This window comes from Solea solea, chromosome 8 (genome assembly GCF_958295425.1).
Source record: "Solea solea chromosome 8, fSolSol10.1, whole genome shotgun sequence".
NCBI lineage: Eukaryota > Metazoa > Chordata > Actinopteri > Pleuronectiformes > Soleidae > Solea > Solea solea.
Genome location: NC_081141.1, coordinates 9,528,339 through 9,554,695, shown reverse-complemented (window position 1 = coordinate 9,554,695; position 26,357 = coordinate 9,528,339). Strand labels below are relative to the sequence as shown.

The following is a 26,357-nucleotide window of genomic DNA, read 5'->3' as shown; positions in this document are numbered from 1 at the left end:
TTGGCATCACCTATAAGAACAAGCACAGACTGTGCTAACCTCCACAAAACACAGGCAACCACTGCAGTGAAAAAATGTATTCTGATTAACTGGAAATCTGAAAATTCACCATCATGAAGACACTGGATTAATGAGCTTGTGTCTTACTACACACCTGAAAAGATATAATATAATGTGAGAGGGAAGCATGCAGCCTTTGAAAACATTTGGGGCCCTTCACAGATATTCTGCCTACTCTGGACTTGGCTGACTGAGGTGATGTTGTGGGTAGTGTGTTGTTTTTATATGGATATGAATATTTATAGATGGGTGTATGTATAAACTGTATATATAGACTGTGTAGGTATATAAGTGAAAGGAAATTGAGAACCAGGGAGGAGGGTTTGTGTAATATTTTTGTTTAGTTTTGGTTCTTCTGATGTTTAAAAATGTGTGTCTGTAAGGTTATATATTTGTGTATGTTTCTTTTGTAAAATACATCTTTGAATTTTACAAACTGTAGATGTTTGCTACACACCATTAATATCCTGTAAGAGCTTCTGTTAATAAAAACAAATCTTGGAAAAAAAAAAAAAGGTGACATCGAATGCTGGTATCACACATATATGTTAGTTATGGAGGTCTACTTACATATATTAACTTGTTTTCATGGTTAAAAACCTCCTAGTCGCTGCAAACGAGCCGATCAAAATATCTCCTCACTGACGCTCTCGTCAGCCGCGCTGTTTCCGACCAAAACCACACCCCCAGAACGTGGACTGTGTTGTGATTGGCCAGCCAACGAGAGCTTTCCCACTGTCCTGTGATTGGCCAGGTACCTGGAAGTGACGTAATTAGTAGGCCAGCTCTCAGATACACAGCTCCCCCTCTGGCACGGTGGATGCTCTGCATCTCAGCAGCTACAACGAGAGTAGTTCTTCTTCTTCTGCGGTTGAATGTACGCAACCGGATGTGCCCGGACTAGTTCCCGCACCAGGAGGCACTATTGTGGTGAGAGGAGTGGTGAGGTTTTCTGATGACATCATCAGCATAGGGAAGTGCGCTTCGCAGAACCCAGGAAAACAATAAAACCCTATTTTCTCAGCAGTGGCTGAACTGTTTGTTCTGAAACTTTAGGGTTTCATAAACGAGGTAATGACGCAGATACACACACACAAACACAGCGTTAATTGGAGCTTCCGGTCTATGTCGCCTTTAACAACATTGATGTCCTCAAAGAGGGAACAGACACAGGAATATTAGAGCACACCAGTCAATAGAAGACATTTTAGTAGTACATCACTTGATACTTTCAATACCTTGGCCCAACCGGACATACCCTTCAGATGCATTTACTCTGATGAGCTTGTGATTCTCTACTATCCTTTTACTTGGAATCATCATTCTCAGGTTTCTCTTAGTCAACACTGCAGATATAGGTGACAATGATGTCAAGAAGTTGCAAAAGACAGTTGGTGGTCATCCAGTTGCCAATTCAGCATTATTGGTTACTTCACTGCTGCTACCACAGGAACACAGTTGAATGAAAACTCTTCCAAATAGGGGTCATTTTTTCAAACGTTACATATCATTGCTTGTCACCACTAGGTGGCATTGTGACTATACCTTGGCCATGGGGATACTGGACTGAGGAATCTGAGAAAGCTTATGTCTTCCTCCTAGTGTCTATGAAATTGTCCTTTTGGTCTGACTCATTGTTTTGAAAATTGGTTTCAATTCACCTCATATTGATGAGACCATCGGAAACTTTCAAAATACACAACATTTGTCCTTCCTCTTCTTACTTCTCTCATTTCTAACTTCTTCCTGTTTCTCTTCAGTTGACTAATTACCTGACAGACAAAGGATTGTAAATGCACTAATACCACGACGTAAAAGTATTCTGTTACCAGTATACTCCTCTTAAAGAGCAATGGAGTAGTCCATGGTCTCAGACTTGCGAGATAATGACCTCTTCAAATTAAGCTGTGAAATGTCCTGTAACAATGTTTCATAACCAATGTTCATATAAATCTTGTCAGTGCCAGTCAGAGAGGGTGGAGACTGAGCTGAAAACAAGAAGTGAAAGGAAGGACTTTTTCCTCAGAGAATGCAGAAGCACTGACACAGACAGAGATAACAGACAGACAGACAGACAGGTGTGTCAGACAGCAGCACTTTGTTGTGTGAGTGTGTGTCTGTGTGTCTGTGAGTGAACTCCGAGTACTCAGTATGGATGAAGTATGTGAGGATGACCTGTGCTGGCTGCAGTTGGATGATTACAGGATGCTGCTCATCAAAACCATCGACCCTTCAAGAATCACTCCGTACCTGCGGCAGTGTCAGGTAACACCTCTCCTCCTGCTGCTACAGATGCACCCGCCAAATCCATTTGTGGATCGTCTATGATCAGTCTCTTCCTGCTGCACGTGTTCTTCCCTCTTTGTTGTTTTGTGGGGCGTGCTGTCAGGTGATCAGCGCTGAGGATGAGGAGCAGCTCTTCAACGACCCCACTCTGGTCATCAGGAGGAGGAAAGTTGGTAAGAAACGTGATATTTGTTATGTTGCAGTCCCACTGATCACTGGACTAGACTGCAAAAATCAAGTAATAGATTAGTGTGTTAATTTAGGTGTCATGTTTACATAACCGGTTATCAGAACTGGAGCAGATAAAAACATCTGTCTGTAGGAGAATCATGTGACTGAGTAAATGCCAATCGTAGCCATTTCAGATCTTTTCCATGTGAAAGTGTCTTGTGACGGTCTGACTCCTGAACTGTGCTGTGACCTTTGACTTTTACAGGAGCCCTGCTAGACATCCTGCTCAGGACAGGGGTCAAAGGTTACACGGCCTTCCTGGAGAGTCTGGAGTTGGATTATCCTCAGTTGTACAGTCGAATCACAGGGAAGGAGCCTAACAAGACCTTCAGCATTCTCATTGGTCTGTCTTCCTGTCTGTCCTTTGGTCTCCCTGTCTGTCCTGTCTGCCTCAAACTTGATTCTATATTGTGAGTGACTGCAGTTTTACTGCTCATATTTCATTTGCTATGATGTCACTGTGAATGTTCAGACACTGCAGGAGAATCTGGTCTCACTCAATTCTTGATGTCAGAGCTCAGTCGCTTGCAGAGGGCATTACAAAATGAGAGAAAACGTCGCCAACAGGCCTGTTCTGTTGCTAAGGAACAGGTTGGTATAGCAAGCAAGTTACGATAGATATAAAGATTTTTACTTATACTTTGTGGTACAAATTGTCATGTTTTGGTGTGTTGTGCTGTTTCGGCCTGCAGGAGGCATGGTCTCAGCAGCAGCAGCTGAGGGACCATGAGAAAAGGAAATTGACTGAGCGTGTGCAGAAGCTTCGGGAGGAGCGGGAGCGACTGAGCGAGGAGGTGAAGCAGCTTAGAAATCACAACTACAGTCTGATGACTGAAATCAATACCCTGAACCAAGAGAAGAGCAACGCCCTGCTGGCCAACAGAGACCTGCAGATAGAGGTGAGTTGACCTCTGACCCCTGGTACACAGAGAGTGGATTTGACCTCTGACATCTGTGTTTGTTTGCAGGTGGAATGCCTCAAACACAATGTGCAGCGAGCTGAGAGCCAGACTCGACTGCTGAGACGACGAACACTGAGACCACAGCTGGAAGTATGGGCTTTTAAGTACACATCCTCAGCACTGACCTTTCTGTGTCTGAGATAATGACACTAGCCCTCATTGATTCAATTTCTGCCGCTGGGTACACACGGAAAAACAGATTTGTTTATGTCTATGAGGGTTAAGTCTGTCCAAACTGATTTGAATTAGAGTTGGTTATTTTTTGCACACACCAATTAGTGATAGTGAATTTGACCTCTACATTTAACCCATCATTATTATACAGCAGTAGTGAACACACACAAGTCCAATTACAGGGCTTGACCTTTATTAATAAATAGAGTAATAAATAGCTCACTTCAATCAGGCGCGTTTCCTAAATCCCTAAAAGTAGCTGCCGATATGGTTAAAAAGAGAATGCTGGATGCTTCGTTGTTAACCAACTGCAGATCGATCTTAAATTTTAAATTTTAAATCAGGTTTCTGATCCCACCACATTACAGAAACTGTGTACAGAAATGATGTAAAGTTGACTCAGTGGGACTCACAAGTGACCATTGGAGGTTATAATTGACGATTGAGTGGCTATGACATGTGGAGTCTCAATCACTTTATAAGATAGATAGATAGATAGATAGATAGATAGATAGATAGATAGATAGATAGATAGATAGATAGATAGATAGATAGATAGATAGATAGATAGATGTGTTACAGATAAATAGTGAAACACGGAACCTAAATAAATAAAACATTGCACTTTTAATTGTTAAAAGTTAAAAGAGTCACTTTTAAAAAGCCTGATGGCTGTGGGGACAAAGGATTATTGGAACACATCCAGAAAATACCCTTACACTTAAACAATAGCATGACACTAGCTCTCTTAAACTTGGAGTGGAACCCTAATTAATGTTTTTCCTACTATTTCATGCCAACAGGTATGTATCATTGCCTCTAATAGAAATGACCATAACTGCAGTTTCCTGTTATATATTCTTTGATAAATGAGGGCCATTGTCTCTAAAATGTATCAACTGACATGTTCAAATGTGTGTTTTTAGAGCAGGAATGTGACTGTACCCACAGAGACCTTTTTTCATCCCAACAAACTGGAGGAGCAGAAGGAGGAAAAGCCAGAGGAGAGAAAAGAGGAGAAAAAACAGGAGGAGAAGGAAGAGAAAAATCAAGAGAGGCCTGGGGTTCCTTTCCGTCAAATGAAGGTCCTTGCTACAGTGTTCAGACTGAGAAGAGATCTCCACCGAGCAGAGGAGCAGAGGTCCAAGGTGTGTGTGTGTTCTTGTATTTGTGGTTTTGAGAGGACCAAAACGAAACTTCAAAGGGCTAAGACAAAATAACACACTTGGACTTACTGATGGAGGCAGCAGTAGATCATAACTCACATGTCCCACATGTAAAAACACTGAGTTTTCTTCCTTTTCCTATTGGAAAAGATAAGGTAAGATAGTCCATAATGTGTCCTGCAGTGGGGAGATTAAGTGGAGAACATATAGTGTAGACATAAACAGGCACAGACATTATTAGGGAATCATTTGGTTAAATGGCTAAATACCCTTTTCTGTGTTTGTCTACTGGCAGCAAGCTTGTTCTAGGCATAGAGGGCATAGATGTGAGTGTCTAGGGCTGGTCCCTTGCGCACATGGCAGAGTCAGCTCAGAAACAAGCACATTAACAGCATGTGCTTATTTTAAAATGAGAGTTTGCTTGATAAATAAATAGGTCTTTTCCAGCTCATCTTAATCAAATCAAATGTTCATTGTCTACCTTGCTTTCTTTTATCGAAACTATACAAATATTTCTCAAAGCCTGATGGCTCTTCTTGTGAGGCTCAAGAAAATCTCCACACTTCTCACATCTTTTAAAAAATGTTTCTGAGATGATTTCTGATTGGTGGTGACATTGGGTGTGCTTGCTTTCAGAGTCAGGAGGAGAAAGAGGAGCTGGAACTGTGCTGTACTCAGCTGAAGAGTGACGTCAGGATGTACCGTCAACGGAACAAACAAACCCTCAAACAGCTGGAGGAGGTGATCAAAGAGAGAGACAAGGTGAGGCGGCGGAGGAGGAGGAGGAGGAGGAGGAGGAGGAGGAGGCTATGAAACCCCACCATTCACTTCTTACGGAGCTACGTCTGATTGACTGACCCTCAAATCGATTCCTCATGCACATGAATGTGTTAAAATTAAATGTGTCCAGTTTAACTCTGTATATAATATAAAGTTATGCTATGCTATTCTATTGTTTATGTAGGAAAAACTATACAATTTGTTTATCAAATAGCTTGCCAGTTGGTGAACCTAGCTCTTATTTAGCTCTTATATTAACATTCATCCCTGAGTATCTGACACATGAAGTTCTATAGGAACACACTAAACTTGGGTGTGACTTTATTCCTCGTTCTGACTTTCGAGGCAACTTGAACACATTTAATGTCCAGACGGTTGGGGGGGGGGGGGGGGGGGGGGGTGTTAAGGGGGGCATTTTCCTATAATAGTGCAGATGGCTTCGCACAAAAATGTATAAAAATGACACTCCAAATATTTTTCAGGACTTCTCTTATGAGCCACCTAGTCTAATGTGTGTATAATGTCTGAGTGGGAACACAGCAGGACAAACTCTGGATAGTTCACTGTGAAGTGGTGACTGTGTGGCCTCCAGTATGCCAAACCACGCGCCACATCTGATGTCGGGTAGTCATATGTGAACACACAATGTCCAGAGAATTGTGTACTTTTTCTGAAGATCACACATGAAAACTGCTTTGTACAGCTCTACGGATGATGATGATGTTTACAGTCTGTGTCTCTGGTCATTTCAGGCTCTGGCGTCACGGGCGGTGCACCAGGAGGAGGCACGGCTGCATCTGCAGGACAAGGATCACTACAGGGAGCAGGTCAGACAGCTCACTGAGCAGTCTGATAGGCTGGAGCTCCGCCTGCTAAAGTCACAGGGGGAGGAGCTACAGCTCAGAACACGCTTCCGCAAACTCACCTGCAACACCCACCAGGTGAGGAGAAGCAGAATGAGGGTGGTTCAATCACATAGATACACATGTTTATGCCCTTTGTATGAGTGTGTGTGTGTGTGTGTGTATGTATATATACTTATATGGAATTGTATGAGGGTGTGTGTATGTTTATATACTGTGTATGGAATTGTATGTGTGTGTGTGTGTGTGTGTGTGTGTGTGTGTATGTATTTATACTGTATATGGAATTGTACGAGTGTGTGTGTATGTATGTATATATACTGTGTATGGAATTGTATGAGTGTGTGTGTGTGTGTGTGCGTGTGTGTGTGTGTGTGTGTATGTATATATACTGTATATGGAATTGTACGAGTGTGTGTGTATGTATGTATATATACTGTGTATGGAATTGTATGAGTGTGTGTGTATGTATATATACTGTATATGGAATTGTTTGAATGTGTGTGTGTATGTATATATACTTATATGGAATTGTATGAGTGTGTGTGTATGTATATATACTTATATGGAATTGTATGAGTGTGTGTGTGTATGTATGTATATATACTGTCTATGGAATTGTATGAGTGAGTGTGTGTGTATGTTTATATACTGTGTATGGAATTGTATGAGTGTGTGTGTGTGTGTGTGTGTGTGTGTGTGTGTATGTATATATACTGTATATGGAATTGTATGAGTGTGTGTGTGTGTGTGTATGTATATATACTGTATATGGAATTGTACGAGTGTGTGTGTATGTATATATACTGTGTATGGAATTGTATGAGTGTGTGTGTATATATAATGTATACTAATGTATATACACGATATAATGAATTTTATGTGTGTATGTATATATACTGTGTATGGAATTGTATGAGTGTGTGTGTGTGTATATATACTGTATATGGAATTGTATGTGTGTGGATCCTGTACAGTATTAGTTATAATGTATAATCATGAATCATGTCTCTGTCAGGAGAGAAGTGTGAGCAGTGAGGAAGAGGAGGAGCCTCCTGAGAACACTGTAAAAGGTCAGACTCGTGTCATTTGACCAGCTGCCTGATTAAAAGTGACCTGTGTTGAATTAAACCATGTGACTCTGTGATCAGGAAGCAGTGAGACATCAGGGAATGAGGAAATAGCACCATTGCAGCAGCCAATCATGCCTATAGGAGGGGCTACGGGGTCTGAACAAAAGGCCAGCCCTGCTGCATCATGGGTAATGTACCTGAGGGTTCTTTCTGCATCCTTTTGTCTGTCTCTCATCTGTGTATATCCCTGTCTCTCAATCTCCACCCATCTCTCCTTTGCCACATCTCTCGGTGCAGGAGAAGCAGACAGATGACTGTCTCACCTCCAAGAGTCACCCAAACTTCTTTTATCGCAGGTGAGCAGAGATTTATCCAAACTGTGATAAATAATGTGACAACAGGCTTCAGCTTCTTTTGGTTTCCATCACAACAGGAAGCGAGCAGTCAGGTCAAAGGTCAGCAGTAAGGAGTACACATCTGGTAACCTTGATGACAGCAGTGGCAGTGACATCACCGAATGGGACTAAGCAGATCTGAGATCATGCACTGTGACCAGAGGTGGATAGTAACGAAGTAGATGTACTTCGTTACACTATTTAAGTAGTTTTTTTGAGGATCTGTACTTTACTTGAGTTTTTTTTTTATTATTAATCAGGACTTTTACTTTACTCTACTACATTTAAATATTAAAAAATATATTTTTACTCTGTTACTTTGACGTTTGCCACCTAGTTACCCATTGCAAATTAAAATAGAAATATAATTAATCTGGGATTATCTGGAATGGGCGTGTCAGAGAGGACGAGAAGAACGTATGGTACTCATGAAGATTAGAGGTAAGGGTGGGACGCGTGGTGCGGTGGAGATCAACATCAACACCTACACGGCACATGTTACCACACTGACAGCATCTCCTTTGGTAGAAGACGACAGTCACCCGTGGTTATACCTGGCAACAATGTTTGGTTACCTTGGGATGGGGGAAAATCCTAAAACATACAGAATAAAGTGCCACGAGATAAAAGCGTTTAAGAACTCTCCATCCAACCGTTTGTGAACCATTTTTGGTTGTTTTGCTTCTTTTTATGCATACTATAGAAACACTTTGTACTTTACTTGTACTTTTGATACTTGAGTATATTTTTTCACAAGATGCTTTTGAAACATGAGTGCATTTAATGTGAGTAACTTTAAGTCTTTTACTCAAGTGATTTTCTTATGGGTGACTTTAACTTTTACCATTTTCACTGGTACATTATACACCTCTGACAGTGACAACTTGCACAATGAAATGCTTTGTTAGATTCTGTATGATTCTGTGTTCGACATTGTTTTTCAATTGAAAGTGTCTGTAGTGGCACTGCTGTCCAGTCATTGATAATATGGTTAAAATGTATATTACGATCAGAGGTATATGGAATACTGGGAAACCACACTTACCTCATCAAAGTACCTCATCATAAAACCAGAGGTGTCAAGTAATGAAGTACAAATACTTTGTTACCTCACTTAAGTAGACATTTTGGGTATCTATATTTTACTGGAGTATTTATTTTTCAGCCGACTTTTTACTTCTACTCCTTACATGTTCACACAAATATCTGTACTTTCTACTCACACACACACACAAAAAAACCTATCCAGATAAATCGTGCCATCTGCATAGAGTGAATTGTGGTTGGATGAGAAGTATAAACATATACCATTCTGACATCCTATTGGTTTGTACGTGGTCCTTGGAGTGACGTGATTTGTCACACTCCAGCAGGGACACAGCAGACGACTAGTACGAAGATGTCCGTGGCAGAGACTCAAGAGAACTCGAGTGAAATGTGACATGACTTTGATAGAAGTCACCTATTAAATCATGAGTACATGAGTATGAAAAGCATTTGTTACGATATGTTATAAGAAGTATCGAAACCGAAAGTAAAATTGTGAAAATTCTTAATCATAAAAGATAAACAAGTTCTTAAGCCTTAAAGCCCCTTAATATCAGGTTATAATGAGAACTGGCCCACAACCTCCTCCACCTGTAGCTAGATTATAGACAGAATATAATACTAAATATGATTGTTAGCTATTGTCAAGAATAGTGAGCAAGGTTTTTATAATAATGCCTAAGTTTATGTGAATAACACTTGTATTTACCTTAAAATTATGTATATTTGATGTAAAAGTTTGGACAGACTTCCTCATTCAAGTAAATGGAAAGGTCTGTATGCATACAGTATATATATATATATATATAAATATATATATATATATACATATACATATACATATACATATACATATACATATACATATATACATATACATATATATGAGATAAGTGTTTTTATTACAGTTGTCCCTATGTTATTTAATTTCTAATTTCAATTTGCATCATAAATGTTTTGTTTTTTCATTGTTCCATATCATAACAAACATTTTTACTTTGAAATTCTGTGAAATATCATCATGAATATTGGTTTTGCTTTATTGTGATAAAATATTGTCATATGTTTTTAAGCGAATTTCCCACATTTTTCCTCATGACCACACTGGACACTTGTCGGCCCCCAGGTCATTTGAGTTTGAGATCCCTGGCCTGAAGTAATAATGAAGGTTTTTGGAGTATGGTTGTATGAGGTGCAGCATGTGGCCAGAGTTGGCTTTGCCATGGAAACATGAAAAGAAAAACAGATGTTTTGGGACTTAAAAAGCTCATCTAATACAAATCCACTCCTGTTACATCTTAATATCTTAGTAAGAAAAGGTTTGCCCCTGTATCCCACCATTAGACAGCCTTTTCTGACTGTCTTTAACTTGCAGGGGGCACAGCAGCTGTGGGTTTGCTGCTGCCTTCTTTGTGTCTCTTACAACACTGAACAACACTGAAGTCACAGTTGAGTTACACATTTGACTGCAGAGGCAGCAGCTGATCAACGACTCCTGAGTGCAATGATGTAAAATTGCTTGTTTTTCTATGAACTTTGGTGTGGCAGCCTGTCACCTGTTGGAAAAGATCGTCTAATGACCAAAAAGATGTATGTACAGTAACTTTAGTATAATATGTATTCTTACATATTAGTTACATTGCATCACTGGTTTAAATGACACGTTTAAGGACATAATGTAAAGAGGGGAATGGTTTGATAAATTCACATGAGTAATGGTTATGTCTTTTTTCTCTTTTAGTAGCGTATAATCATGTTATATTTTCATAAAATACTGTGTTGAAAAAGACATCATTTTAGGTGGACTGGAGGCATTTGTTAAACTTAAGTAATATAATGTCTCAGCAACACAAAGCAGAATTAAAAAACATGCATGAGAACAGTTTGAGCTTTTTGTAACTGCGTGCATGTATAAAAGTATGAAGTTAATGTTTGTTTCTTAGATTTGATTCCATGTGTTAACTCTCTGAGCGTGTATGTGTGTGATGTACGATTTACTCCGCGGTACCTGAACGCAGCCGTTGTCACGGTGACGGGAAAACTTTCAAACTTGCCGCACGGCTCGTACATACACACGGTTTAACGGACAGGTTTTGTACCGATAGACCGTGAACAAACACGGACAAACAGACCGTGAGACACACGGCCTCCTCCGCCAGCATGTGTGAGAGCAGAGCGGTCAGGAGCGGGAAGGTTTACCGGCAGCTGTTTGACGCTCAGGTGGGTCAGTGTTCACGTCAGCACAGTCTGTGATGAAATGAATAGATTTTTGTTTGCGTGGGGATTATGTTGCTGTTCTTTGGCAGTGGAGTTAAGAAGTCGTCCTTGTGAACAGCAGCCATTTTGACAAAAAAACAACAACAACAGGTGTAAATAAATTCATCATGGCTGAGTTCCATTTAGCTCAGTGTCACTGTTCACTGTGCTCCCTGGTTCTGTCAAAGTGTCCTGACGTACATGAACTGATCAGAGCCATTGTTAATATGATTTATTTTTACATTTGTTTCTGTTCCCACTTTGTATGCTGTTTTCACTTTATCTGTCAAGGCACTTAAAGATGATATCTAAATAATAGCAATCATTTTTGTGTCTAATTCCCTAGTAATAATAATAATCAGTGTTATAATTATTATTATACAGTATATTACATTTCTGTTTGGCCAGCCCTATAATTGGTGCGTTTACCTGTCAGGATTCTAAACCTGAGCTTAACCAGCTGTCAAACAACAATCTCATCTTTGTGTCATCTCTTTAACGTTGTCCTCCTGACATTCACCTGTCCTGACTCCTGTCTGTCTCTGGTTGTGCTGGTGGAATATTGCTGACACCTGCATTTGTGTGTTTGTAGGTTCAACTGTCTCGGTCACTGCTGGCTGGACGGAGGGACACAAGGACAGTTTGTCTGTCTGCTGACAGCAACACACATTCCAGCACTATAAGCAGGTAACCCAGAGAGAGAGACTCTTAATGTGCTTTCTTTATCATTTTGTTTTTCATTTCTGTTCACGATATTATTTCTATCTCTCTGTCAGATTGTTGTCGTCCTCCAGCAGGGGGCAGCAGGTGGATAATCATGAAGTTGATGACGTTAGCCAACTTCCTACCACTCTGGGTTAGTGTTATTCAACACTTGGTAAATTGCCTTGGGAATAATACACAACTCCTGATATGGACATCCTGGGAGGGGATGTTTATAGGTCACATCTTCAGGCTTTCCAAAATACTGTATTTCATCTTCTTATGTGTTATGATTCATTTTATATTGTATATTGAAAAAAAAAACAAAAAAAAAAACTGAACTGTGACAAATTTCACAAATAATAATTTCATCAGATTGCGTATAGGTTGTGCATCTCTATATTGCACATATATAGCCTCTGTATACACGTTTTAACATAAGAATGGAAAAAAGCAGGCAAGCTAATAGTGTTCTAAGGGTTAATCATATTGAATTATACTGATGTCTGCTGGCTAATGCAACTGAAATGACTGAACCTGTAATAATAGTAATAATAAATAAAAGACCAGTAAACTGATAAGATAACGTCAGCACAGGCTGATCAGATTTTGTAAATTAGATGAGGGTCTGGTTGGTTTGTGAGGTATAACACAACCACAGACTGAGGGACAGCATTATATCCAACACACAACCAGTAACAACCGCTCTCTGTCTTACAGCAGCCCATTGTCCAAGCTCTGACATCATGACACGTCTGACAGAGAAAAGGTGTAAAAATCATACAGAATCTCTCAGACGACTGGATGCTGAACTGACAAAACTCGCCGAGGTGGAGATATGTACTCATTTAACAAGCACGGGGCAGTTTACACATTGAATCAATACACCAGATGTAGTGTACACACAGTGATAGTATTGTGCAAAAGTCTTAGGGCACCACCAGCATTGTTGTTTTTATTTCTGTCATATTCTGTGATCATTTGCATTTCATTGGAATGGTGTGACTGGAAGTTGCTCTTATAAATTAGCAAACTGTCTATTTGTCCATAGTAGACATTTGTCCACATGAACTAAAAGGACAATAACATTAATAAGGGTTGCACACCAGCCAGGGTTGTGCTATTGTTCAAGTGTAAAAGTAGGTCACATTAAATACTGGACACAGAAGCAGTTACTTTCTGACAAATGTGTTATTTTAAAACTGCATACTTATACATACATACTGCCCACATTTTCTGTATTCAGACTTTTGCACAATACTGTATAATACAGATACAATACACACTAAAGCACATCTTAGGTAGGATTAGGGCTGAACAATTAATCAAACTTTTATCAAAGTAGCAACACAGCCAACTGCAATTTTCAAATGGCAGGAGGTGCAATATTTTTCAAAGCCAAAATGTGTGTCAAAATATCATTTTTGATGAATTACTGTCTTGATCTATACACATCTTATTCTACTGACTGAATATAACATATTTGTTTTGACAGAAATATCACACAGTAAAAAATGAGAGTAATGATGTAAAAAACTCGATATTTATTCAAAATCGTTCAGCCCTAGGTAGTATACAATGACACAATACATTTGAGGAAGTATCAACAGTATAGAGTATAGACACTGATGTGATACACCTATAGTATAGCACTGTATGCACACTGGTTTAGAATGTGGTTTACACCCTACACCTTTTAAAGTCTGATTGACATATTGTTCTGTCAGGTGTGTGAGACTCAAGTGAGGACCTTTAGTGAGGAGCTGCTGTCCTTTCTGAAGGAGGTGGACCTGCGGTTGGACACATTGAAGGACAGAATGGAACAGGTTGAACACCTAGATGATGTCACTCTGCAGGTACACAAGTTCATCTCCAGTGTCAACATTTTTCATCAAAAGTCAGTCTTCATCTGAGGGTCCTACGACACATGATATGACTCTGGGTGACATCACTTCCTAAGGATCTAATAATCTCTGATGTCATCAACAACAAACCTCCAGAAATCCACCTAAAAAACAGAGAATTTATATAATCCAGTACAGTGTCTCTGCAAACACCAGCTGATCACAGTGAAGTGACATATAGAGGGATCGTTTCATATCATGGCACAAATTCAAATATGTTATTTTGTGACTTTACATTTTTAAGAACAGTAACCCTGAATCTTGATAGGTAGTGTTCTTGGGGCTGTAGGTGAGACGCGGGTTACAGTTCATATGCTGACATAATTACACAGTTCCAACGTTCTACCTTTTATTCACACACTCACACATTCACACTCTGTCTCCGGGGATAGGACCTGTGTGGTCTCTGGGCGCAGGTGGAGAAGGAGATGAAACTGAAGAAGACGCGAGTCGTGGAGATGAACCTTAAACTGAGCGACTGTGAGACGCAAAGAACCAATGAGGTCAGACTATATTTTTGAATGAGATTACACTGACTAAATGATAGAAATGTTTTTTCTGCAGTGTGCAGGGTAAAGGTCATTGAGATGCTGGAGAGTCATGGCAGGAGGAATTGAACTCAGCAGTTAGTTGAGGGTCAAACAAAATCCGCTACAAGGTCTGTCTCTTACTCTGCTTTGTGTGGGTAGATAAGAGCTGTGCTCAGGAAGTATTGCCAGCTGCTGGAGAAGATCAGCTTCCTGCTGCCACCTGACATCCACAGACTGATCCACACTGAGGCCATGGTAACCTCTGACCTCTGACACACATCATAACTACAGCATAATTTAGCTGTCACTATAAACAAAGTGCACACAGAATATATACAAGAATTGAGAGTGTAAAAACAGAAACTGAGGAGTGAAAAGTAATTGTACAAATGTATAAATTGTGATCAGCCACACAGTGGTGCAGCAAGAGGTGTGCATGGGTTTCTCTGGGTTCTCCAGTTTCCTCCCACATGTCCAAAAAAAGAAAAAGACATGCAGAGCTTATATGACCATAGGTGAGAGTGAATGGTTGTTGGGGACCTGTCCAGGGTGTTCCCTGCCTTTTGCCCTATGTCAGCTGGGATTGGTACCAGCAGCCCTGCGACCCTCATGTGAAGGATAAAGCGGGAGACAATGAATCAACTGTGATCGAGCACAGATTACATAGAGAGTGAGGAGGATTTCCAAAGTAGGAGAGTGAAAGCAATTGAAGAAGTGTCAAGCCCAAAGTGAGAGCAAGCAGACTGAGGCCTCAGTGCGACCTTCATAACTGTGCTCAGTCACCTGGAATAACAGCTTGATTCTCCACAAGATTATTTTTCACCTCTCATTTTCTGTTTTTACACTCTTGATTCCTGTCCCTGTGCTTATTTATATTCTGTCTGTGATCTCATAATAAAGACAGCTTCATGACACCATAAATAACCACACCCTACTCCATGGAGGTATCCTGACAGTTCTCTTCTGTGGGTGTCAGTTATTGAATCAGTCTCTGCTGGCAAACCGTCGCAACCTGGCCCATCTGCTGCTGGTCCTCAAGGAGGAAATCCTGCAGCAGGAGTCACTCCTCCGTCTGTGCTGGGAGGACTTTCTGAGCCGCTGGAGAAGGAGCAGGGTCACTGAGGTCATAGAACACTTCAGGTGGGTGGACAACTAGGTCATAGACAGATCAAACAGGTGAAGAACTGTAAATAAACAGGTTCAGGATCAGTCATATTTCTCTTGTAGGAGTCTCTGCAGCAGTGATGAGGATCAGCAGCTGATCTCAGTTCAGCAGATAAATCAAACTCAGCCAGATCTGACTGAACAACGTTGTGACCTCATCTCCAGGATCAGGTAACAGCAGCGACTCCTGTGAAGAAACATTAGAACAAGTTCTATACTGCAGTGTACAACATTTCTGTAGTCAAGCAGACATGATCCTCCCTGCTCACTGTCACAGGAGTGTCGTGGGGGGTGTTGTTCCAATCTCAGCTGACATAGGGCGATAGGTGGGGTACACCCTGGACAGTTCTTCAGTCCATCACAGGGCCACACATAGAGACAAACAACCATTCTACTATTCACGCTCACTCTCACGGTCAATTTAGAGTCAATTTAGCTAATTCCCATATTGCTCGAACCCGGGTTTTCTTGGTGTAAAGGCAGGAGTGTTACCACTACACCAACTGTGTGGCCCATGAATTCATATACTAAGTATTATTCCTCTCCAATATAAATAACTGGTGTCTTTCAGTTCTTTTTTATTTATTGCTGCCTTTAAGTCATATCTGAGAATATATATATTTTTTTTTATCTTGCTCGGAAACTTTTATCCTCATACTGTATCTGTAATTCCACAAGCTCATTTTCTTTTCTTTTTCTTTTATTCTTTGACATGGAACCCTACTTGTACCTGAGTGTCTGTATACCTTAATAGCTTTTTAAAATAGATGTACAGAATGCCTAAGGTTCTTCATCAGAACCCACCTAAAAACTTAGGGCTGAGCAGCTTGTATGTCTGTGTTTAAGATTGTCACCATTGTTTTCCACTACCTTTCACATTTATACTCAAACAACACTACAACATGGTGTACACACTATGTAATCCCCTATTGAGTGAGTAGGGAGTGATTCATTGGTTTAGGTAACTTCAACACATTGTATATTGTTAACATCAGTAATGTGTCATGGTTTTGGTTCAGGACTTCCTCTCTATTGGTTTTGATGCTGGTAACTCCTGATCTTTCCATCACATCTTGTCTCTGTGTCTGTATTTTAGCTCCCTGGTCCCACCCACCTGCTCAACCGCTCTGGTATCTGATTGGTTCAACCAGCTGGCTGCTGTGAATCAACAGATTGGTACCTGTTGTCTAAATCATATTTATGTCCAATTTACCTCAGATCTCAGGAGTTAGATGTAATGTTCACAGAAATAGTACAAACTTCTGTGTGTGTGCGTGTGTGTGTGTGTGTTCAGACAGTCTTCATGCAGAATTCCTTCATCAGCTGAGACTGTGCTATGAACAGAAGTGGCAGCAGCGACTGACTGAGGTGGAGCACTGTAAGGTAACAACAACACACACACACACACACACACACACACTGTTAAATGTGTCTTCTGTATAGAAAACCAAAGGTCAGCTCAGTGTTAAGTTCCAACTTGTGGTTTGTGGCACTGTTTGAGATCAGTGACTGTTAAATAATGGAAGATTGTGTCTGTTGATCATGTCTGTTGTGTATATCACTGGTTCCTCCTGCAGGAGGCGCTCTCAGCTCTGCAGCTGTCAGAAGTGGAGGTGAATGATATTGTCAGCCTGCAGCTGCTGCCTCTGATTGGACGACTCCAGAATCAGGATGAAGAGCGATTGGCTGCTTTAGACGTTAGTCACACAAACATGTCGTCAGCAGAGTTCATACATTATTTCATATTTTCATTTTATATGTGAGTGTGAGTCTATGTGTAGTCGGCTGCTGCCTATTTTGTGTCTTTGTGTTACACAATGACACGTGTCTCCCCACAATGATCACACAAAGTGGTGTACCTAATAATTTGACACAAAATATACATGTTTGCTGTCATAAAGTGATAGTTTGTGAGGCTCACTCTCAGTGCAAACAGACTTTATCCAGTTAACAAAAGGCTAACCTAATAAAATCAACACCACTTTAAGTTCAATTGCTTGAGAAAGTATTTGTGGCTTTATCTCACATTTAGCCATTTTTGAATGGAAACTAAAGTCAGGGTCAAACATCCACAGAGAATGTTATCGTTTTTACGTCATAGCAAACAGGAGTTGTTGATCCACTGCTGTCTCCATCAGTAAGTTCAGATGCATTATTTTGGAGCTTTGTAAAGGGAGCAGTAGACCAGCATTATCCTTGGCCCCTGCTAACTAAACATATTGATCTTCTCTCTCGAATTTGTTGTGGAAGAATCATCAACTTACAAACCCACACAGTGTCAGTTGGCTGTCTGATGGCAAAGTGAAATGACAGCATATTCCTAGGATAGCTGGCATAAATGTTATTAGGTGAGAATCTTTTCAAATGGCCTTACCTTTAATATCTGTTTTACCTAGTGTCACTGCTGGCAGTCATGTTCTCACTGAGAGTGAGTCTGCCAGGGTGCAGACAGCTGTCTTATTTTAACCATTGACAGCTTGTATTACTGCCTTATTTCTTAATCCTGATCACCATCTAAAGAAGCGGGCTTTTTCTCCACAGGAGTGCTGTGACTCTGTGGCACGTCATGCTCTCAGTCTCAGCCGCAGCGTGTTTGTTGTGATGCGAGGAGCAGCGCTACTATGGGAGACCCACAATCGTAGGTTAGAGACAAGAGAAGAGGAATTACAGCAACATTTGAATGACCTCCGGCTCTCACAGCTGGAACAAATACAGGTGAGTCTGTCTGTCATGAGAGACACTGCTGGAGTCCAAGTGTTTTCCCTGATACTTCTGTTACAGCCAGGCTAGGGATATTCCCAATATACCAAGAAACCACCAGCAAAACACGAAACAAAACATTTTAAAAACAAAAATGTCTGCTGGAGGTCTGGCTGTGAATGGTTCAAGGAAAGTCCACTGCTGCTGGGATGATCCGGCCTCTCATACTGGAACCTCTGGTGCAGGACTAATCAGCTCCCATGATCCACCTACACACTCACACACTTCATCACACACTCACCTGCAGGCACATACACAAGGAAAAGGTGGTTGTAACACTGTGTTACTGTGTTGTCAGGGTAAGAAAATGCGACTGGATGACCTGCTGGCTGGACTCCGTGAGCAGAGCAGTGAGGACACTCTAAAAACTTCTCTGGAGAAAACTGTCCTCTACCTGCAGGAGATCAAAGACAGGTGTGGCAGGACACATGCTATTGCCCCTTAACTGTTTGTCTGTATACTTTTATTGCAGTTGATACCACAGTGACGTGTGTGTGCACACGCTTGTATTTGTCACCTTTTTAGGACATTTTCTTATATCAACACTGATTTTGTCAGGACTAGTAGTCCTAATGGGGACCAAAATCTTCTTCTACAGAGATCTTCTTCTTCTCTTCACACATTATATTACTACTAGAAAATAGTGGCTGAAAACATGTCAAAAAAAGTACAACTCTGTGTACCTTTTCCCACACTACTGCTTGCTCTGCCATTTTATTTTAAACTCCTAAAGATGAGGAAATGAAGTTGAGAAGAAGAACAGAAAGAAGAGCAGACTCCTGCTGTGAGGCTGCAGGTACCACTGATAGAGAGAGGAGGCAGCACTGTAGATAAACCAGCTCTTTTTTCTGTATTTCTGTAAAGAATGTCGTTAAACTGTGACCAAAATTAGGGCAATGTTGCTTCTCTATATGGCTGTGGAAAAGGCAGTGTGGAATGTGTGTGTGGCAGTGCATTAGGAGAGGACAGAACTCCTCCAGCACATATGAACTTGCATATACATGCTTTAGGCAGGGCCAAAGCAGGTGACCATCGCCTCTTTACATGAACTTTAATAAAGTGTGTTTACATTTAGATTCTACTCATTAAAGCCAATAAAGTGTTACTGTGTTGGACACGCCCCCAGTGTTTCAGGGCAGGGATTGTTGCTGAATTTCAGATGATTTGAAGCAATATTTTTTAACTCTTGTAGGCTTTTTAAATCATTCATATTTGGCAAGTTGGTGGTCAGAAGATTTTTTTTTTCACTTTACAAGGACTTTAAATTCTGGGCTAAGATGTTAGGGTTAGGTATTGTTTAGGCTAGCTGAATAAATGGAAGTCTGTGTCTCTCTGTGTTTGTCAATTTAATTTACATTAAATTCAAATAGTTTTATTGGTTTTAACAAAAATATTCTTGCAAAGCAAGTCAAAATTACATTTGACATTTGTGTATTATGTATATGTGTATACGTAACAATTTACAAATGACATTTTACACACTTCATATTACACAATTAAAATATATATTTGTATTTATATACTTTGTTAGAATAATAGAGTGCTCTTACAGTGACTCTTTGTGTCCAGCTATAGTCAGTGTATCTCTGAGCAGTGGGAGGTGTTGGATCGTCTCCCATCTCTCTTTCTCGACGAGCTTCTCTCCTACAGCAGCAGCCTGAGCTCTTTCTACCACCTGGGACACACCTACACACTGGTAACCACAGCAACCACATGTCGTCCTCTTCATCTTCTTCATCCTCCTCATCCTCTATGCCTTCCTCATCCTCTTCCACCTCCTCAGGGTCCAGATGAACTGCAGAAGTTTCACCTATCAACTATGGAATCCACTAGCCTGAGTCAGTCTTTCTGCCTGTTTCTCTGTTTTTGTCTGTTGGTTTAATTTTAGATCATTTTTTCAATTTTTTAAATTGTCATTTTGTTTTGTTTTAGTCAAGTTGTTTTTGTATTGCCTAACTGTCGATTGCTAAGTTTTGTCATGAATACCTTGGGTTTGCTTTGTTTATTTTATTGTTTGTGTAGCGATCAGTGAGAAACCTGAAACAGAGAAACCAGAGGAGATGACGCATAATCATCCAATCAGCTGTCAAAATGACGTTGACCCCGCCAAGCCTCCTCATGATTGGCTGACTGAGGTGAAACTCTGATCAGTGATGACTAACATTGACTGATTTTCTATTGGTCTATAAAAAAAAAACATTTGTGTTTGTAGGCAGAATCCTCTCTACTGGATCTCTATGACATCAGCAACTACATCACATTTACGTCATCAAGCAGTGTGACTTACACTGGCCCCGCCTTCAGATGCCCCATCCCAAACCTGCAGGAAAATCTGAAAAAGGAAACACATCTGAGCCTGTTTCCTTTGGAGCTGCTTTCACACACACTAAGCATGTCTGTATACACACACACACACATACACAATGTACCTTAATCATCACAACTAAATAGCATAAACCTAATTCACACACTATGTATGGCTAACTGCGTGTGCGTTTGTTGTCCAGGACTCGGACTCTTTTCTTGGACAAACTTGAGCAGCACTTCCATGGTGTCCTCGAGTCAACTGTTGCTATGGTAACAGACAAGAAGGAGGCGGTATGTTTGGACCAAGAGCTTCAACTGCAGCTGCTGAACCCCCAATACATCGAGACCCACTTATATCAACCTCGCCTGGGTAAGACTGCCTTGTAAATCAGCAGCTTGTTAATGAACTGCCAGAGTAACATCCCACCTTCTAATATAACTCACAGTGATGAGTTCTAAAACCATCCCCATAAGCAAAATCAAGAGCAGTATACAGTATACATATCATTTTCCATAAAATCAAGCCCTCATCTTTCAGTGTGTTTTTCAGATGAGCTGCTGCTTCATCGCCAATGTGTGGAGGTCCATTGTGGGGAGGTGTTGGATGTGTTGACCTCCTGCAGGATGGAGTTGCGGGAGCTGCAGGCCTCCATCAGCAGTCACAACAGCAAGATCACCGTCACCTTGTCCAATATGGAGGACAACATCCTGAGTGCCAACAGCAACCAACAGTAACAGCTGATCTGCCGTCATCTCACTAAGCTGTGGTTCAAAACATTCATCACACGTGTCTGTGTTTCTCTGTAGGCTGGAGGCTTTGGGCTCCACCCTGCAGGACTGTGTGAATCAACACATCAAACACACCCAGAGCTGTCAGACTGCCTTCAGAAAGACAGTCCACATCAGACTGGAGGAAGTCAGAAACAAAACAACAGGACTCCTGAGCTCATTTAGGTTGATCTGAGCACCTGCACACTCATATGACAAAGGGAAGGGAAGACTTAACAGTGATTACTATGTTTTCTCCTCCTGCAGGTTGTTCAGTGAAGGAGGTGAGTTTGCTCCTCAGGAGTTGAAGATGTTACAGAAGAGGCTGAAGGAGGAAACCAAGCACATCACTGCCACTGAGCAGTCCATCTTCTCTGAGCTGGAGGTGTTTGAGTCCAAGAGTTTACAGCAGGTCAACTACTGTCTCTCCACCACATCACTCATGCTGGTTCTCCTTATATCATATTAGTCCAGTATGACTGTGAGACAGGTATCAAACTGTCCAGTAAAGATGAGTTGTTCTCCTCCAGGTCAAGAAAATGTCTGATCAAATTGAGGAGAAACTTTCTCTGCGGATGTCTGAGGTGAAATTCATCGAGAAGATCGACAAAATTATCAACAGCACACGAATTCAGATCAGAGCTGAGGTACCTGTCTGTCTCTATCTATGTATGTCTGACTTGTCTGTCTGTCTGAAGTACCCATCTGTCTTTATCTCTTTGACCTGTCTACAGGCCGCCTGCAGTAACCAGCATCAGTCAACAATCAACAGCAGGTTGGAGGACATGAGGAGGAGTATGGAGGACGCACAGGTGCACAGTACTACCAATCTACCATCTATAAAATGTCTGTCATGTGACTCTCTGACCAGTCTACGTCTCTGTCTGTCTGCAGGTGTCTCCAGATCAGGTGTGTTGTATTGTGTCTTCAATTGGTGAAGACCTGAGGAGGCGCTCTCAGTATCTAATATTTGAACAGGTAGGTTATCCTACCTGTGTATTTGGAAAACATCAGCTTTCTTCTTCAACCATCTCCTGTCTCTCTGGTGTTTCATTATCACTGGACTAACTCATATCCCTCTGGACCAACATTGGAATGTTTTACTGTTTGAATTACCTGAGGCTTCTTCCTGCCCAGCAGGACTACCTGACTTACCTGGTCCTCTTAATGTCCATGTGCAATCTAAATAACATGTGTTTTGATGACTGTCCATTGCAGGAAGACCTCACTCTGTCAGCCTCACCAATGTCCAGGAAGCGCAACCAATCTGCTCCACCTGGTCTACTGCAGCCCAGCAAAGCAGGTGTAACTGTCCTGGATGACCCAGCTACAGACATCATTAAGTTCCTGAACAGGTACAAGCTGCAGCTGATGTCAGTGTATATGTATAGTGTTAAATATTAACACAAATGACAAAAAACATCTTCCTTCTCTGTCATGAAATGTCAGGTTGTCTTTGGTCCAGGAGGAGGCAGCCGCAGAGGACAGAGACAGAACAGGTCTGAGTCCACCTGTCCCCTTTAACAAAACTTCTAAAGAAGCACACACACACACACACACATTATAATCGTCCTGTCCTATCATTCATTTACAAAGATTTGTTTTGTTCAGTGCCAATAGGAACTGACAGCTGAAGTGTGTGTGTCTGCAGGTTTGAGTTCTGTGCAACATATTCATCAAAGATGTACTGAGTCTGTCAGTGCACGCAGGTACACACATGCACACACGCACACACACACACACACACACACGCAGAGTACAAGTGACATAACTCGTAACAGCTGTGATGTGTGTGTTGTGAGTGACAGGGGCTGCAGATCCATAAGGACTGACCAAAGGTTCCAAATCTTTGGACCAGAACCAGAACAGGAGCCACAGTAAGTGTTTTCACAGAATATATATGATGTGGACCTGGTACAGACCAGCTCCTGGTCTCTGACCAGTGGTAGGGAAAGACTGTGTTTTTGTCAGAGCACCTTCAAATCTGGATTTATAGATGTACCATGATCTGCCTACGTTACAATGTTGAGCCACATTAGTTCATGTCAGCACCATATTATTGTAATAAGTGAATCATTTTTATTCATTTGGAGGTGGACTACAGGCAGAGCCAAACTCAGAGTTACAGGAGTCCTTTTGGATCCTCTGTGTGACTGCCCCTATCTCTGATCTCACTGTGTTTGTGTTTCAGGTCTTTCATGTCCACAGTGAAGTCTATTCTATGGAAAACTAACAATGTCCTCCTGGTGGCTGCAGAAGTAAGAGACAGCATGAACCACACAATACTAGAAGAGGAGAGAAATAAGTAGACACTTGTCAAACATTTAAGTTACTGTTCGTATCAATTCATTGTCAAAGTCCAGCGAACTGAATTTAGTATGAGTTTAATTTAAACAAACAAACATTATCCATCTGTCTTTCTGTCTCTAAGGACTTTTACCAGAGTGAACGTCACGGCAGGTTTCAGCTGCTTCCTGAGATTTTGGATCAATGGGCTGAGAGCATGCAGCAAAGGCTGCTGGGATACCAGAAACAGGCCATGAAGCTAATGGACACAAGCAGAAAAGGTAACCACCCCCACACGTACCTGACCCTAACTTTAGAACTAGGTCTGAAATGTTCTGAATCAGGTTTTGTAAAGATGAACAAACAGCGATATAGAAATATTAAAATGAAAGGCCATGCTGGTAATAAGGTATGAGTGAAAATAAAGGCACATCACTAAAAAAGTACAGGTAGAGAGCATGTGATGCATTGTGGAAGCAATCTGTGTATTTTATTTCTATGGTCTGAAGTGGAGCAAATAACAGTCTCTCTTTCTCTGCCTATCTGTCTGCCTGTCAGCCTTGGCCAACCAGCAATCTCTGTTCAGGGACTTGCTGCATTCGTTACCCTCTGTTTTAATCAGCAACTATGAGCAACAACAGGAGGTGGGGTTTGTAGAGATGGTGGATGGACTCAGAAAGAAGCAGGAGGAGTGTCTGGCAGCCAGTGAGCAGGACAAGGTGTGAATCTGGGATCAATGTTGAGTACGTGTTTGTGTTCATTCTGTGTGAGACCATGTTTGTGTTCTTTTCCAGAAGTTGAACGTCCAGCGGCTGCGAGTGTCTCTTAGAGAAAATGAGCTGCAACTGGTTGTGAGCAAAGAGGAGGCCAGACAGCAGCAGCTGCACGGCACCATCTGCTGCTTACACATGGAACTACAGGTGAGACAGATACAGGTGAAATAGGACATGGAGAGCTGAGACTGCTTAACAACAGGACTCTGTGTGTGTGTGTGTGTGTGTGTGTGTGTGTGTGTGTGTGTGTGCAGGAGTGTATGCAGGCCCAAGGAAAGGAGTTTATAACTTCACTAGCCTCTCTGACAGAGAAACTGCTCTCTCTGCTGGACGACCTTCTCACACCTGCAGGTAACCTTTGACCTTTTGACCTGCGTGCCCCACTCAGACTTGGGTCATATGTGCGTTCTGGCCAATTAGAAGATAAACTTGCAGCCATGGGCATGTCTTAGGTGTAATGACAGTGTCACAAATATATGATTTAGTGTATCCTAAAGGCATTAGCACAGATTGTTATCAAGGCTATAACATGAGTATTTTTTGTTTCCATAGAAACCAAGCTAGTGTCACACCAACACTCAGACAGCACCGTTACCATGGAGACAGCACCTAAACCAGAAGAAACACCAGGCACAGGAAACAGGTACAGTTGAGCGGCGTGTTACATCACAGCTGTGACATCACAACGACACATCTGGATGTATGGTATATACAAGTGTGTGTGTGTGTGTGTGTGTGTGTGTGTGTGTGTGTGTGTGTGTGTGTCAGGACCTGGCCTGGTATACCATACCTGTCGCCCTATAGCAGCACTGAGCCAGCAACCACACCATCCATCACCACAACCAGATGCACCATGGGACATGTGACTGTCATAGAGCAGAGAGACGCTGCTGTGAAGGTGTGGACACACACACACACACACACACACACACCCATCCCAGAAAAAGACAAAACAATTATTTACTTCATGTATGTGATTCATTTGTGTGTGTGTGTGTTTCAGCGGTTTGAACAGCTGTTCAGATCGGAGATGCTGCGTTCAGATGTCAACAAACAAAAACAACTGAGTGAAATAGAGACGTGGAACGAACACTGGAGACAACAAATAAACACACTGAAGCATATCAACACGCTAACACACACTGACACCCATGCATCAGTACACTGATACACACACACACACACACAAACATCAACACATATCAAAATAACAGACACACTGGCACACATTCCTTTAAGTTGTAGCTAAAAGAGGGAGGGGCTAAAGAAGAAGGCATGAGTTAAAGGAGGAGGATCTTCAGTTGAAGAATGATGTGAAAAAGGTGAGAATATTATATAAGTTCTCCTGATGTTCAACTGTTTTGCTGAGGGATAATTATAAGAGTTATAAGGCACGGACACATAAACAAAAGGCTCACTGAATAAAATCCACACCTGCTTAAGTTAACATTATCTGCTTTTTCTTGCTGTTGGGCCATTTCACTTTGAAAACCACTCACTCTTGCTCCAAAGTCCATAAAAGAATCTGTGCTTTTTACATCACAGCACACAGTAGTTGCTGATCCACTGCAGCCTCCATCAGTGAATTCAAATGTGTTGAGTATTGTGTGATTTTGATGTTTGAAATCATTTGTCAAGAAGTGACACAAACTCACCAAACGAGGCAGTAAACCAGCAGCCTGTGTCTCTGTGAGCAAAGAAAATGGACTTTGGTGTGAGAGTGGGAGAGTGAGCTATTTACAAACTTCACTTTCAAGCCAAACAAGGATGTCTAATTAGGATATTTAGTGGTCAACATGTTTTAAGATATTGCAGACTTAAAAATTGGCTAAAAAATGTTTTTCCTAGTTATCTCGCTGGTAGTCATGTG

The 26,357-nt window shown here is 41.3% G+C and overlaps 2 protein-coding genes across 3 annotated transcripts; both read left to right on the top strand.

Annotated features, from left to right (window-relative positions):
• Positions 1-2,124: 2,124 nt before the first annotated feature.
• card9 (caspase recruitment domain family, member 9) lies at positions 2,125-9,766 on the top strand. Its single transcript, XM_058636698.1, has 13 exons — positions 2,125-2,325; positions 2,450-2,519; positions 2,783-2,920; positions 3,050-3,168; positions 3,270-3,476; positions 3,546-3,629; positions 4,640-4,861; positions 5,516-5,641; positions 6,412-6,600; positions 7,541-7,595; positions 7,674-7,783; positions 7,893-7,951; positions 8,029-9,766. Exons 1-13 carry the CDS (start codon positions 2,212-2,214, stop codon positions 8,120-8,122), a joined length of 1,587 nt encoding a protein of 528 aa, XP_058492681.1. The 5' UTR covers positions 2,125-2,211; the 3' UTR covers positions 8,123-9,766.
• A 1,333-nt stretch (positions 9,767-11,099) lies between these two features.
• ccdc180 (coiled-coil domain containing 180) lies at positions 11,100-25,934 on the top strand. 2 transcript variants are annotated; one of them, XM_058636679.1, is made up of 37 exons: positions 11,100-11,257; positions 11,886-11,980; positions 12,070-12,149; positions 12,716-12,825; positions 13,723-13,851; positions 14,292-14,402; positions 14,589-14,684; positions 15,406-15,569; positions 15,657-15,764; positions 16,690-16,769; positions 16,888-16,976; positions 17,171-17,290; positions 18,135-18,308; positions 18,652-18,767; positions 19,923-20,049; positions 20,137-20,191; positions 20,376-20,488; positions 20,566-20,747; positions 20,861-21,030; positions 21,211-21,391; positions 21,468-21,614; positions 21,696-21,840; positions 21,959-22,075; positions 22,163-22,240; positions 22,323-22,406; positions 22,647-22,783; positions 22,878-22,927; positions 23,080-23,137; positions 23,237-23,305; positions 23,620-23,686; positions 23,860-23,995; positions 24,273-24,433; positions 24,509-24,634; positions 24,742-24,838; positions 25,052-25,130; positions 25,256-25,385; positions 25,491-25,934. In XM_058636679.1, the coding sequence occupies exons 1-37, from the start codon at positions 11,198-11,200 to the stop codon at positions 25,653-25,655; spliced, it is 4,206 nt and encodes a 1,401-aa protein (XP_058492662.1). In that variant the 5' UTR covers positions 11,100-11,197; the 3' UTR covers positions 25,656-25,934. The 2 variants fall into 2 exon arrangements, with proteins under 2 accessions (XP_058492662.1, XP_058492661.1); XM_058636678.1 differs by having other exon boundaries at positions 25,040-25,130.
• The last annotated feature ends 423 nt before the right edge of the window (positions 25,935-26,357 follow it).

Bases quoted from the DNA above. Each gene is read 5' to 3' on its own strand.
- card9 (XM_058636698.1), top strand. From the start codon at position 2,212: ATGGATGAAGTATGTGAGGATGACCTGTGCTGGCTGCAGTTGGATGAT. The intron at 7,596-7,673 runs GTCAGACTCGTG...CTCTGTGATCAG, and splicing joins TCCTGAGAACACTGTAAAAG to GAAGCAGTGAGACATCAGGG. The intron at 7,784-7,892 runs GTAATGTACCTG...CTCTCGGTGCAG, and splicing joins CCAGCCCTGCTGCATCATGG to GAGAAGCAGACAGATGACTG.
- ccdc180 (XM_058636678.1), top strand. From the start codon at position 11,198: ATGTGTGAGAGCAGAGCGGTCAGGAGCGGGAAGGTTTACCGGCAGCTG. The intron at 23,306-23,619 runs GTAAGTGTTTTC...TTTGTGTTTCAG, and splicing joins GAACCAGAACAGGAGCCACA to GTCTTTCATGTCCACAGTGA. The intron at 23,687-23,859 runs GTAAGAGACAGC...TCTGTCTCTAAG, and splicing joins TCCTCCTGGTGGCTGCAGAA to GACTTTTACCAGAGTGAACG.